Genomic DNA, 12,683 nt, shown 5'->3' on the forward strand with positions numbered 1-12,683 from the left:
TGATAAAGTACCGGAAGCCATCAAAAGAAACAATGGGTTAAGGGCCCTAGACATCAGAATGAACCAAATCAAAAGGAGCACAAATTTCTTTACTGGAAATTGGATACACAGTTCTACATTGTTTTGACACTTGACATACTTCATAGGTTAACCTCTGACTTGAAGTGCCCTTAAATAGTTCGGGAAACAACATTTCTAATGAAGAGAAAGACACATGAACTAGCCTAGCATGCCAAAGATGCAACTTAGCTTTTGACTCCACACTCTCCGGACTACTACCAGCAGATGCTTGTAAGGCTGAACCGATGTCTACATCAAGATAGTAGAGTCCTCCATACTCATGACCGCACCCAATCGTTCTCCTTGTCAATCTGTCCTAGAAGACACAATGAGTAGGAAAAAAGGTTATGCTATAGTTCAAATTTTTGGTAAGTTTTGAAACAGACAAAAGATTTGAGGTGAGGCTGGGAACATGTAAAACTGATTTAAGAGAGAGGTCCTTGCTTAGGTCAACCATTCCCTTTCCAGAGATAGTGGAGAAAGACCCGTCAACAACTCTCATCTTATCCTGACCAGACAACAAATGATATGAAGAGAATAAGGAAGACATATGTGTCATGTGGTCAGTTGCATCGGAATCAATAGCCCAAGAAGTAGAGTCAATAGATCCAGTGGCACTGAAGGCAGAGGCTTTACCTGATCTGGCAAGAGATGTAGAAGCAAGAGAATTATTCCTTAGACGGGATAATGCCCTGCTAAGGCCCTCTACCTCACTAGCAGTGAAGTCCAAAGCACCAGTTCCAGAGGAATCAACAACCTGTCCCATAGGAGAAGAAGACCCTGTTGGAGTATTCTGTGAGTTGTCACCGTTGTTGCTGGTGACAAGGTTCCCATTTGCCGCAGGCCTGTTATCCCTAGAAGAAACTTCTCTGGATATTGGAGACATCTTGACTGCAGCCGCTGTGAAGGTGACACTGATTAAGACTAGCCGAAGCAGTTCTGAAGGTTCTGAACCAGCTCTGGAGCAGGTTCTGATTAGCCGAAATGATCACAGCAGGTTCTGAATCAGTTCTGAAGTAGGTTCTGATTTGCCGAAGTGATTACAACAGGTTCTGACAGCACTCGACACAGTTTCAGACTTGCCGAGACTGTCACAGTTCTGAAGCAGTTCAGTTACAGCAGCAAGCAAGGAGTTCTGGGCTGGTAGCCAACCTGAAACTAAGGGTTCTCAACTATTGTGCTATGCAGACTCCACTTGAACTTCGAGTGCTGCAACTGTAAGGAGAGTGTCCCTCCTTCCGGCCAATACTAGGACTGCTGACATAGTCCTCAACTAGGGTTCACAGTGCTGGACAATCTGGAGCTGGCAGCTCCCTAGGTAATCTTCACTTGAGCTGAAGCAGTTCGGGTACAGCAGTGGTGAGAAGTTCCATACTGATAACCAACCTGAACATGGAGCTGTTTACCACTGTGATATGCTGGTTTTGCTGGGGCTTCGAAGCTGCAGTTGTGAAGAAGCTCTCCCCCTTTCGGCTAGGGCTAGGACTGCTGACATCAGTCCTCAACTAGGTCTGTCCTATACAGACCTCTCTTAGTAGCCAAATAGCTACTATTTGCTGAGGGAAGAACCTAGTAGGACATCCACTTCTGGGCCTTACCTCCCTTGAGCCCTACAACCAAGGGAAACCCTAGGTTCGAATATGCTTTGTTCTCTTACAACCCTAGTTTTTTTTAGCAATCCAGAAAAGAAGAAAGAAGATGGAGAGAACAGCAAGAGAAGAGAGAGTAGTGCGCCGGCTGAAACCAAAGAGAAGATAGTGCTCTGATACCATGTGATCTTGAGAGCTGTACTTGAAGTAGAGGAGAGGAGAAGAACACCACTGATATGCTGTAATAAGAACTCTTATCAGCCGAGTACTCATACATACAAAGACTTCAATCCAACATCCTTGAAGCACTGTCTGATGTTCCATCCTTGTCTAATTTCCAATACCTGGTTTTCCTGGCTTTCCAATGTTGCGTCCATCGAAGTTTTATTTTAATTCTGTTTTGGGGTGGGGTAGACAGTGCAATATTGCCTCTAGTTCTGCTGGTGGATGATTCTGGCACCACTAGCCATCCTCTTAAAAATTTATCTGTTGGAAAGCAAGTAAAATTCTCTTTTGTCTTGAAAGCAAAAAATCCCATCAAGGAGCAATATGCTTCAGCCACAAGTATTAACAAGCAAATAAAAAAGAGGTCGTTGAAGAGGAAGAAAGAATGATTTCTACTATAGCTGTGGGCAGTGGTAGAAATTAGAGAAAACCCAACTTTTTTCAGAAAATCAGAAATTTAACAATAGAGTAAGTGAACTCTAAAATTTCAATTACAAAAACTCTTGTCTACTGACAAAAACATGAGGGCTTGGATCTCCATTCACAGACTCCAAATTTGACTAAAAAATCCAAAGCAAGTTCTTAGTTTTACTGCTCTAAAACTAAGACAAACCCATAGTTAACCCATTAAGGGCATTAGGGAACTCAAATGGGGGCCCTAACTCCTAAAACCGGTGTTGTCAGACTTGGAGCAGAGAGAACCAGAAAACTGATTGGGTCGCAGTTTTACCAGTTAACTGGGAGGTTGGATTGTTCAGCCACGAAAACAGTTAAATTATTGATGAAGCAATAATTTGTGGCATGAAGTAGGAAGGTTAGCTCAAAGGAATAAAGCTCTCTTAGAAGTGGTTGTGGAGGTGACCTAGAGAAAGGGAGAGATTGTGGCATGAAGTGATAGCTAGTATACATGGCAGACGGGAAAATGGTTGGGATGCGGGTGTATCACGTCAAGCTACGTTGGCATTTCCTTGGAAAGCAATTTAGAGTGTCCTCCCTTAGTTTCTCAACTTAGTCAGGTATGATGTCAACTCTGGTGACTGTTTTATTTTGGGGAGATACTTGGGTGGGTACCGTTGCCCTTAAGGACAAATTCCCGGCTCTCTATTCTCTTTTCCTTTACAAGGAAAAAACTGTTTCTCATTTTCTTCCTTCTATTACTTCACCCTCTTCCTTAAGCTGGGACTTTGGTTTTAGGAGAGGTTTGAGGGATGTTGAACTTAGTAGTGCTTTAGAATTGTTGTCTCTTCTTGGCAGTGTCTTTCTGGACCCTCTTCGCTCGGATGTGAGACTATGGTCCCCTCATCCAAAAGGTTTTTTCACTTGTGCTTCCTTTTTTAAGTCCCTTTGCCCTTCCATGGGACAGTTGGGTTTCCCTGCTAAGGAGATTTGGTTCAGACCTGTTCCTCCTAAAATTATAATATTCTGCTGGGAGGTGTTTTATAGAAAGATCAATACTCTGTATTGCTTGCAGAAGAAAAGGTCTTTCATGTGCTTGTCCCCTAACTGGTGTGTACTTTGCAGGGCTAGTGGTGAGGATTGCTCCCACTTATTTGTATCTTGTTCCTTTTTTAGTGCTATTTGAGTTGGATCTTTTCTTTGTTTGGGTGCAGGTGGAATCTGTCCTCAGAATTAAGTCAACTGTTCGATCCTTCTTGTTTTGTGTGGCCTACAAAAAAAAGGAAAAACGATGTGGAGATGTATTAGAGTAGCAGCGTTGTGGACAATTTGGGAAGAAAGGAATGCTAGGGTGTTCAAAGAAAAGGAAAGAAGCTTACAAACTGTTGAGGATTGTATATTGACTAGAGCCATTCATTGGCCAAGAACTTTGGACTTCTTTCATACGTTTTCCTTTGATGACATTTGGAGTAACTGGAAGGCGGTAGCCACTAGTCATACGAGGAGGGACAAGGCAGCTGCAGTGTGGAAGCCTCCGCCTGAAGGTAGGGCAAAGCTGAATTTTGATGGTAGTAGCCAAGGAAACCCAGGCCCTTCGGGGATAGGAGGGGTGCTGAGAGATAGAGAGGGCAACATCCTAGCTTTGTTTTCAGGCCCTGTGGGATTAGGAGACTCAAATAGAGCAGAGATCTTAGCGGCTGTACAAGGCATCCAGATTGCTGAACAGTTAGGAGTTCAACACTTGATAGTTGAAGGAGACTCTAAAATTGTTGTGGGATGGCTGACAAAGCCAGCTTCAGCTGTGTGGCCATATAGAGATTTATTGAGGAAAATCAATTGTCTCACAAGAAATATGACAGTTACCTCTCTTTGGGTAGAAAGATCAGCAAATTCCTTAGCGGATGGACTAGCTAAGCAAGGGGTTTCAAGGGATCATTTGTTTTGGGCTGCTATGTAATTTTATTTCTGTTTATTTCTGCTTATCCGGTTCTTAGTTGATGTAATACTTTGTTAGAAGAGGGAACAGCTCGTGCTTCTTCATGGGTTTCCTGTATTGCCTTATATTCTGATTTAATAAATTATCTTCATTCATAAAAAAAAAAATAAGTTGACGTCTTTGTGATCTCAAAATCCTTATTAAGTCATTGAGAATCTGTGTTTTGCATGTCTGAATGTTATGCATGTAGATGTTGTTGAAACTATTACCTCTGGATCTAGGCATGGCTTCTTGATAATCATACGTTATGGAAAAATATGTAAAAGTACTGATACCCAGGGAAAAAGGAATATGATGACTTGGCCATTTCTCTGTATTTTTCTTCCTTTATAAGTTAGCTCTGGGCCCTGGTTCACTCCACGACCATACAGTTCCTCCAAAAACAACAGAACTTGGCCTTTGAACACTCTAAATGAATGTTCATGAGTAAATTAATATTTATTTTCTCCGATGTAGCCATCAGTTTTCACATGCTTTATTCCCTCCATAACACAATATACAAATAGGCATCAAACCCAACCCAACTTAGATCCTTAATTGCTGATAAAAGATAACTTGCTGAAAGCTCGTCCTCTTCTCTTCCTCTCTTTATTCCTGTCTGATTTGACTCTTCTTCTAGCACTTTTCTTAAAGGAAATAGATTGATTGACTTCAGTACCAAAGGTTCACTTACTGCCTTCCCTACCAATCTTTTCCCTTCCATGCATCACAACTTTTGATGTTGAGCACTTCTAGTCTAAATTCTGTGTCTGACAATTTGCTCATGTTGTGTCCTTGTTTATCTAGATGGTGGTAATTATTATGAGGCTCTTGTTCTAAGAATACTCAATCTTCTTTTTTTGATAAGTACTAAGAAGTCAAATCATATATTTGTGTTATTTGCACTTGAATATGATTTGTGTCTGTCATATGTTTACTTAATTTTAGAAGGTCAAATGATATGTACCCAGGCCTATGTTTCAAGATTGCAGTGTCTAACTAATTTTATCATTTGGAACTTACTCAATCCAGATATTATGAAGGTCTGCAGAAATGTTTAGGGCTATATTCAGAACATGGCCTGTATTCCGCTGATGACATTGATAAGCTAGATGCCTTCTACAAGTCACTTAGGCAGCAATACACTTGGTCATCTGCTGTTAAGGTAAGGAATTTGTGCTCAAATTTTCTACCTTTTCCAGTTCTTTTTGTTACTGTTAAGTAACGAAAAAATTAACAAGAACTCTACTCTCTCTCTCTCTCTCTCTTTATATATAGATACCATATTTTCTTATGAACAGTGTTATCTCTAATATATTGTGCTAATGCCTGACTAAAATCTTCATGAACTTGTTATGCAAAACAGTGTTTCCATTAGCCAGATCCTGAGCAAAATGTTGAGTCATTGACTGACATGGACTCACTAAGGCAGCCTTTTTACACCTTTGTTGGGTGCTAATGGGCAAAAAATTATAGTTCTCCCCGTATATCCACCTCCAAGGAATCTCAATTGCTTGTATACAAAAAGGTGGTCTTGAAAATAAAACCTTTTCCACTAAATACCTCCTTATGGTCTATGTTGGGGATTACTGGGAAGAGTTATTATTGTTTTTCTTAATGAAATATGTGAATATATATATATATATACATACATATATATATATATATATATTGTATATGAGATGTATATATATATTTTCATTTATAAGGACTTCAATTATTGAAATTGGGAAAGAAGGCCCTTACTCATGGATGTTTTCGAAATATATTGTATGGTAGTTATAGTGGGTATGCTCATGGCTATGATAAGCCTGATTCTTGAGTGGTAATGCCCATGAAAACATAGAGAAGGCAGGTGAAACTACTGCAATCTATTTGCTTTGCATTCTGGAATCCATATATTGTCTGGAGTTGGATCCTAGTAAGAATACAAGTCCTTGATTCTGATTCTACATGCAGAACCTATAATCAATTCTATAATATTTCTCGATCATACAATCTTTATTCCAATTTGTATGGGGTTTGATAGTGTTGGGTTTTGGTAAAGTCAAACCAGATTTGAGAATGTTGTCCTAATGGCTTCTAGGCAAAGCTGAAATCGAGAATATTAATTCTGAATATCTTTTTGAAGAATCAAGAAAAATTTTCATTAAAAGAAAAAGATTACATCTTAACACCCTTGGTTGTCTAAATGACACACCAAATACATTCTGAAAGCATTAAATTGAAAAGGATTCTGCATTACAAGGTTGTAAGTCAAGGGAATTCCAGAAATTTTCCAACTAATCGGCTTTGAAGACTTGACCAAAATCTGGGAGCTGAGAACCCATTCTGAGATCAGACTGGACACTGTAGCTACCATGTATTCTATATTGCTTGACCTGTTCACGAAAACTCTTCTGTTTCTCTCCCTCCAAATAGACCAACATACTGCAAAAGGGACACAAATCCAAATAATCCTGGCCTTCTTACTGCCTCTGAGCTTTGGCCACAATGAGAATATTTCTGCTGGAGTTGATGGATGGAAACCGGTCATCCCAAATAGGAAAGAGAAGAACTTCCATATGAAGCTTGCTATGCTGCATGAGAACAAATGGAAGACTGTTTCTTCCTCCTGATTGCATAAATAACACCAGCTGGCCAGATGTAATCCCCTAGATTCCAGACGATCAGAGGTGAGGATGCTATCATGTGCCACCAACCAGGCAAAGGGTTAGGGGGTATTGGGTTACCCCATACTCCTTTTATCTGATCTGAACCCCTTTCTTCTCTTATTAATCCTTTGTAGAATGACTTAACTGTGAATCTGCCTTCCTTACATTCTTCCCACCAGAGACCATCTTCTAAATCTCTAGAAATGCTGGTCCCTTCTAATTTTTCCAGAAGCAGTATACACTCTTCCACTTCTTGGTCTAATAGAGGCCTTCTGAACTTCAGATTCCTGATTAATTGCTTCCCTCTCCACTCATAACGTTGGGCTATTGAGACTTGTTGTTCTGTTAACTTGTATAATCTTGGGCACACCTCACTTTAAACTTGATCAAGCTTCTTAATTCTTGATTGAAACTCATGATTCCTCTCCAGACACTCACCCCATAGGAGCTCCTCGCTTCCCTTGGTTGTTGGTTCCCACCCGAATCATATCACACTATACTTCCCAACCACCACCCTCCTCCATAAAGCCTTCCTCTCTCCCCCTTGCCCAAACTTCCACAGCCATTTCCCTATCGTTTATTAACTTTACCCTTCTCAGTCCCAAACCTCCCCCTCCCTTGGCTTGCACATCTTTTCCCACTTGACCAAGTGATATTTTTTGGCTCTCCCAGCCCTTCCCAATAGAAATCTCTGCACTCCAGCACCCCTGCAAACTGATCCATCTCCCCCCTACTTATCTCTCCTACTCCTATCAGTAGACTCTTCTCTAGATTCACTTCCAGTCCAGTCAGCAACTCGAAGTTAGCTAGAATTGCTCTGAGATTCGGGACTTGGTTCACTGAGGCATCTAAAAAGATAAGGTGTCATCAGCATACTGTAGGTGGGATATACAAGGTCCTTCAGATCCAACCTTAAACCCTTCAATCAAACCCCTTTGAACTCCTTTTTTCATGATCAAATTTAGTGCTTCCATCACTAACACAAACAGCAAGGGGGAGATTGGATCTCCTTGTCTTAATCCTCTAGAGGCTTGGAAGAACTCTGAGGATACCCCATTGATAAGCAAATAAAAGGGCGCAGATGAGATACACCCATATATCCAGCCCCTCCAAGTTTCCCCAAATCCCATCAGCCCAGGATCTGCCTTCCTTCTACAAAAGCCATCTGAGATTCCCCTCCCCCCTCCTTCCTGGATCACCATCTTCAGCCTGCTTGCCAGCACTCTTGCCAAGAGCTTGTAAGAACTACTTATTAAACTTGTTGGCCTGAAATCATTTATGTGCACTGCTCCACTCTTTTTCTGTAATTAAAGCTATAAATGCTGCATTTTAGTTTTCCAGAACTCTTTGTACAACTGCATAAAATTCTCTTGCAAGAAGTACCAGCAGCTTTTGATGAAGTTGAAATTGAATCCATCTGGGCCTGGTCACCATTTGTCTTCTTCAGTGCCTCCCTTACCTCTCTGCTACTTCAAGAGCCCTCCCTAACCAGATTGCTGAACCGTTAGTTGGCTCTTAATCTCCCAATGACACCTAGCTCCAATTTCTCCCCATATACAACATCTTGTAATATTTTTTTTTTATCAATAATGGCAAATTTTATTAAAACATTGAAGCTTTAAATACAAAAGAGGGGGAGGTAAACTGTCTTAACTTCCCCAACAGCATAAAAAGAAACAATTTTAGAAATGATCCGGAAAAAAAGAATCTCTATTCACCCCTTGCTTGGCTAGCCCATCAGTAAGCGAATTAGCAGTTCTCTTTACCCAACTGCATTTAACCTCAATGTCCCAAGTCAGCCACTTAAGTTTTTTCTTTTCATTACTGTAATTCCATATACCCGAGCTGTCTTCCCTAAGCCATCTCACCACCACCTCCAAGTCACCCTCAATAACTAGTCTTTTGATGTTCAACTCCCTTGCTCTTTGGGCGCTCTCCAGGGCCGCAAGGATCTCAGTCCTAAGAGAGTCTCCTTCCTCAATAGGGCCTGAGAACATGGCTAGAATAAGCCTCTCCTCATTCCTGAAAACTCTCTCAATACCAGACAGCCCTGGGTTCCTAAAGCTGCTGCCATCAAAGTTTAGTTTTATAAACCCAGTGGGAGGAGGGGTCCAAGAGGGATTAGAAAAACCCTTTTGACCTTGGCAGAGTTGGCGGTCTCCTCCTAATTCCTCAGCAAGTCATCAAAGGAGAAGTCTGGAAATAAGTCTTAAGATTTCAGCCAGTATACCACTCTTAAGTGTTTCAATTCCAATACGTTTTCAATGGTTCTCTCCTTTTCTAAGAAATTTGTAAATTTCTTTCTTCCCATAAAAACCAACAAACTGTTGCCCTAATATATCACCACATAATCCTCCCTCTTTTCAAAGGCCAGCTTAAGTAAGAGGGAAGAAAAGGCTTTACAAATTTGAGAGGGGGGGTCCAACTACACCCAAAGAGGGAGAATACCCATTCCCAAATAGTTCTAGAAACCAGGCAAGAAACCAATAAATGATAACCAGTTTCCCCTTCAACTTTGTAGAGAATACACCCATGCAAGGATAAACAAGAATTGTGTCTCTTTCTTTGAAGCAGGTCACCTATGTTAATTCTTTCCAGGAATGTCTCCTAACAAAAACTGCCAACCTGAGGAGGAATGGGCTTGCTCCAAACCTCTTTAATAGGGAAAGACTGTCCATTAGAGGCAATAGGCATGAAAAAATTGAGTTTTTCTTCCCCATGTCTCTACCACTTCCTCCTCCACCTTCACCCTGGTGATCATGTTTTTTCTTCTTCTTCCATTTGCAAAGGCATAAAAAAATTGAGTGTTCTTATCCCTTTCTTTTAAGCACAAAGCTCTTGAATTCTGTCTCCACCTTACTTCCTCCCTTAAGATTATACCTTAGTACTAAGGGCTTGTGGTTTGATGTTTGAAGAGCCAAATGCTGTTGTATTACTTCTCCCACATGTTTTACCCAGTCTCCCAAGAAAAGGAATCTGTCTAGTCTTCTTAAAATGGCTGGAATTTGACCATTTGACTAGGTAAATCTACCTCTGTTTAGAGGTGGATCTATTAGTTCATTATTGCTGATGAATTCCTCAAACCTTATCATCCTACATATATCCTGCCCCCCCCCCCCCCTCATTTTATTTCTCCTCACTATACTAAAATCCCCTCCCACACACCACGACCCAACCCACTTGTGGCTCAAATCTCCATGTTCCTCCCAAAACTCCACTCTCTCCCCCTTCTCATTTGGTCCATAAGCATTTGTTATACCCTATGTCATAGTTTTCAAGACGCCAAGGCGAGGCTAGGTGACAAGGGGTCGCCTAGGCGCGATGGATTTTTTTATGTAGAAAACATAGATCTTAGGAATTTCCCAAATTTCTTGTTCCACCCCTTGTTTTTCTCTAGAAGCTTTCTTCTTCTCAAAATTTTTGAATGCTATTTTGGCAAGTGCTTACCCTCCCCAGGAAACTAATCCAAGGAATTTCCCAATCTCAATCTCCCTTCCACTAGTTTTTTTTTTTTTTTGATATTCACTTCTCCATTTTGTATTATATTTGAACCGAGTTGGTCAGTTTAAGAGAACTGCGCTATTACCTTCTCTTTGTTCTCCTCCCTTGTTTTGTTAACTTCATTCCCCTCCCTTCCTTTCCCCTCTTCTTGACTCTGAAGCAGACCCGACTACCTCCTTTGTCGATTATAAACCCTGTTTTGTGATTCTCCTCCTCTCTTCCCTTCCCTTCCCTCTGCCTTATATTTTTCTTTGCTTTCCCCCTTCTCCTCCTAACCCCTCATCTCCCTCCCCTCCCTCCTTATTTAGCCCTTCCCGTAGAGGAGTGTTCGGTACAAACTTCTAACTTGGCTCTTCAAATCTTGGGACCGATTGAGAAGAGTTGGAGAGAAAATTCTTCTTTGTTTCCTCACTCCCTTCCTCTATTGTTTTCTCCTTGAAAGTAAGATTTTGTAGAGTAGAGTTCTGCTTCTTCCCTTGCTCGAAAGATCCCTCATGACCCCGACACTTCTACTTGTCCACTAGCAAAGACCTCTACCTTGTTGCACCCTCTTTCTTGTTGAGGTTCACACTTCCTACAACTCTATTGAGAAAGATGTCTTCCTGTTCCTTTCTTATCTCCAACTCCTCCACCACTTCTGTCCGCACTCCGATAGATCTCTACTGTTTCTTCTTTTTGGGATTGGATTTCCGCCTCCACTCTTGATGGGTTTCTTTTCTCTTCCTCACCTTGTCTTCTTTTTTCTATTCCATTATCGTACCTTGTCACAACCCAGATCCATTCCTCCTCCTCCTTCCTCTTTAGCGAGTAGTCAATAGGTTCCTGAATTCTCCTGCAACCAAGATCCAACTTGTTTAAGCGGTTGTGCCTTTGTAATTTGAAAACTCTATTACCGGATGGCGTTGGTTCCCCTCTCCCAATCTCTTTCCCCCTTTCTTTTGAAAAAGAAATTCTTCTTTGTCCTTGAGCCCATTGATCTCCATTTGTTCCTTTTCTTGGCTTTCCCTCTCATCCCCACCATTCATCTGTAATCTTTTCTTTAATGCCTTTTCTAGCTCAACGTCTTCTTCCTCTTCTCTTCGTCTCTTTACCATCCCCTTATTCTCTGACTTCTCCTCTGTATCGCCTAGTGTTTTAAAAGTGCAAGGCGCAAGGGTCAATTTTCACTTGAGGAGTATGGCAGGGTGCACACCTTTTTAAGCTAGGCACAAAAATTTTAAAAAAGGCTAAAAAATAAAAATAAAAAATAAAAAACGCAAAATATCAAAAAATTATTAAACATAATATCAATAAAAATATAAACATTAATTTACAATAAATGCTTTAAAAAACCTATTATCTAATATTAAAATACATAAATATAACATGTAAAGCATATTTAAATGAGAATTTAAATAAAATCAAATATATGAAACATTTTCAAGCATATAAAACCCACAATCTCGCTATTCTTTTTCAATTGCATTATTTTAAGTAGCTAATGTGATGTAAAATATATTACACTCTTGATTCTACAAGCCACCTTTGTACTATGCCCCTCAAGGCAAGCCCAAACATATCCACATTAGGTCTTAAATTCTTCGTTCTCACACACAAAAAAATGATTTTATAGTTTTAATTGCTTTTTAGAAGACATTTATTAGGATGAATGAATGAGCAACCTTACCAAATAGGGGGTCCTGAAACACCTGTAAACAGGTGTATTGAGACCCAAAAGATATGATACGATTGTATTGAAATTTTGAACCTTGATCCTTTTCACCATCAAGAATATTTGGCAAGTCTAGTAGCAAGGGGATCTCAGAGTCTCTTAACCCTCTTCTGAGGCCCAAGTCACAACCAATCCCATTATTTGAACTTGAAGGAACAACGGAGTTTGATACATGTTCTGCTTTTAAAGAAGATAAAGAAAATAAGGACGGAAATTGATCTTTCAAAGGGGTTGGGCCCACCCAAGTGTGCTCCCAAAATTTAACATATTTGCCCAAATAGACGTCATACCTGATAATCTAGCAGCAACACTGAGTCTCCGACATCCTACCAATGTCCAATTGGCCATGTATACTAAGCACCACCTTGTGCCACAATTAGGGGTGGATTCGAGCCGAGCCGAGCCGAATAGTGCCAAGCTTGAGCTCAGCTCGAGAATATTTTACAAGGCTCGAGTTCGAGCTCGAGCTCGGTTCGAGCCAAAACCTTGAGCTCGAGCTCGGCTTGAGTCAAGAGTTCATAAGCTCGAGCTCGGCTTGGCTCAGCTCGGCCCGTTTTATATTATATATATAT

At 40.7% G+C, this 12,683-nt stretch overlaps 1 protein-coding gene across 2 annotated transcripts in view; it reads left to right on the plus strand.

Moving 5' to 3' along the window:
* Window positions 1-12,683, plus strand: part of LOC148869248 (N-terminal acetyltransferase A complex auxiliary subunit NAA15-like) — a 71,709-nt gene that overhangs the window by 35,483 nt on the left and 23,543 nt on the right. For both annotated transcript variants that reach the window (XM_088971018.1, XM_088971019.1), the window contains exon 9: window positions 5,278-5,410. In XM_088971018.1, coding sequence (XP_088827144.1) covers window positions 5,278-5,410 — 133 coding nt within the window. The remainder of the gene's footprint in view (window positions 1-5,277; window positions 5,411-12,683) is intronic.

The sequence above is a fragment of the Nelumbo lutea genome, chromosome 2 (genome assembly GCF_056320005.1).
Source record: "Nelumbo lutea isolate HS-2025 chromosome 2, American lotus-T2T, whole genome shotgun sequence".
Classification (NCBI taxonomy): Eukaryota; Viridiplantae; Streptophyta; class Magnoliopsida; order Proteales; family Nelumbonaceae; genus Nelumbo; species Nelumbo lutea.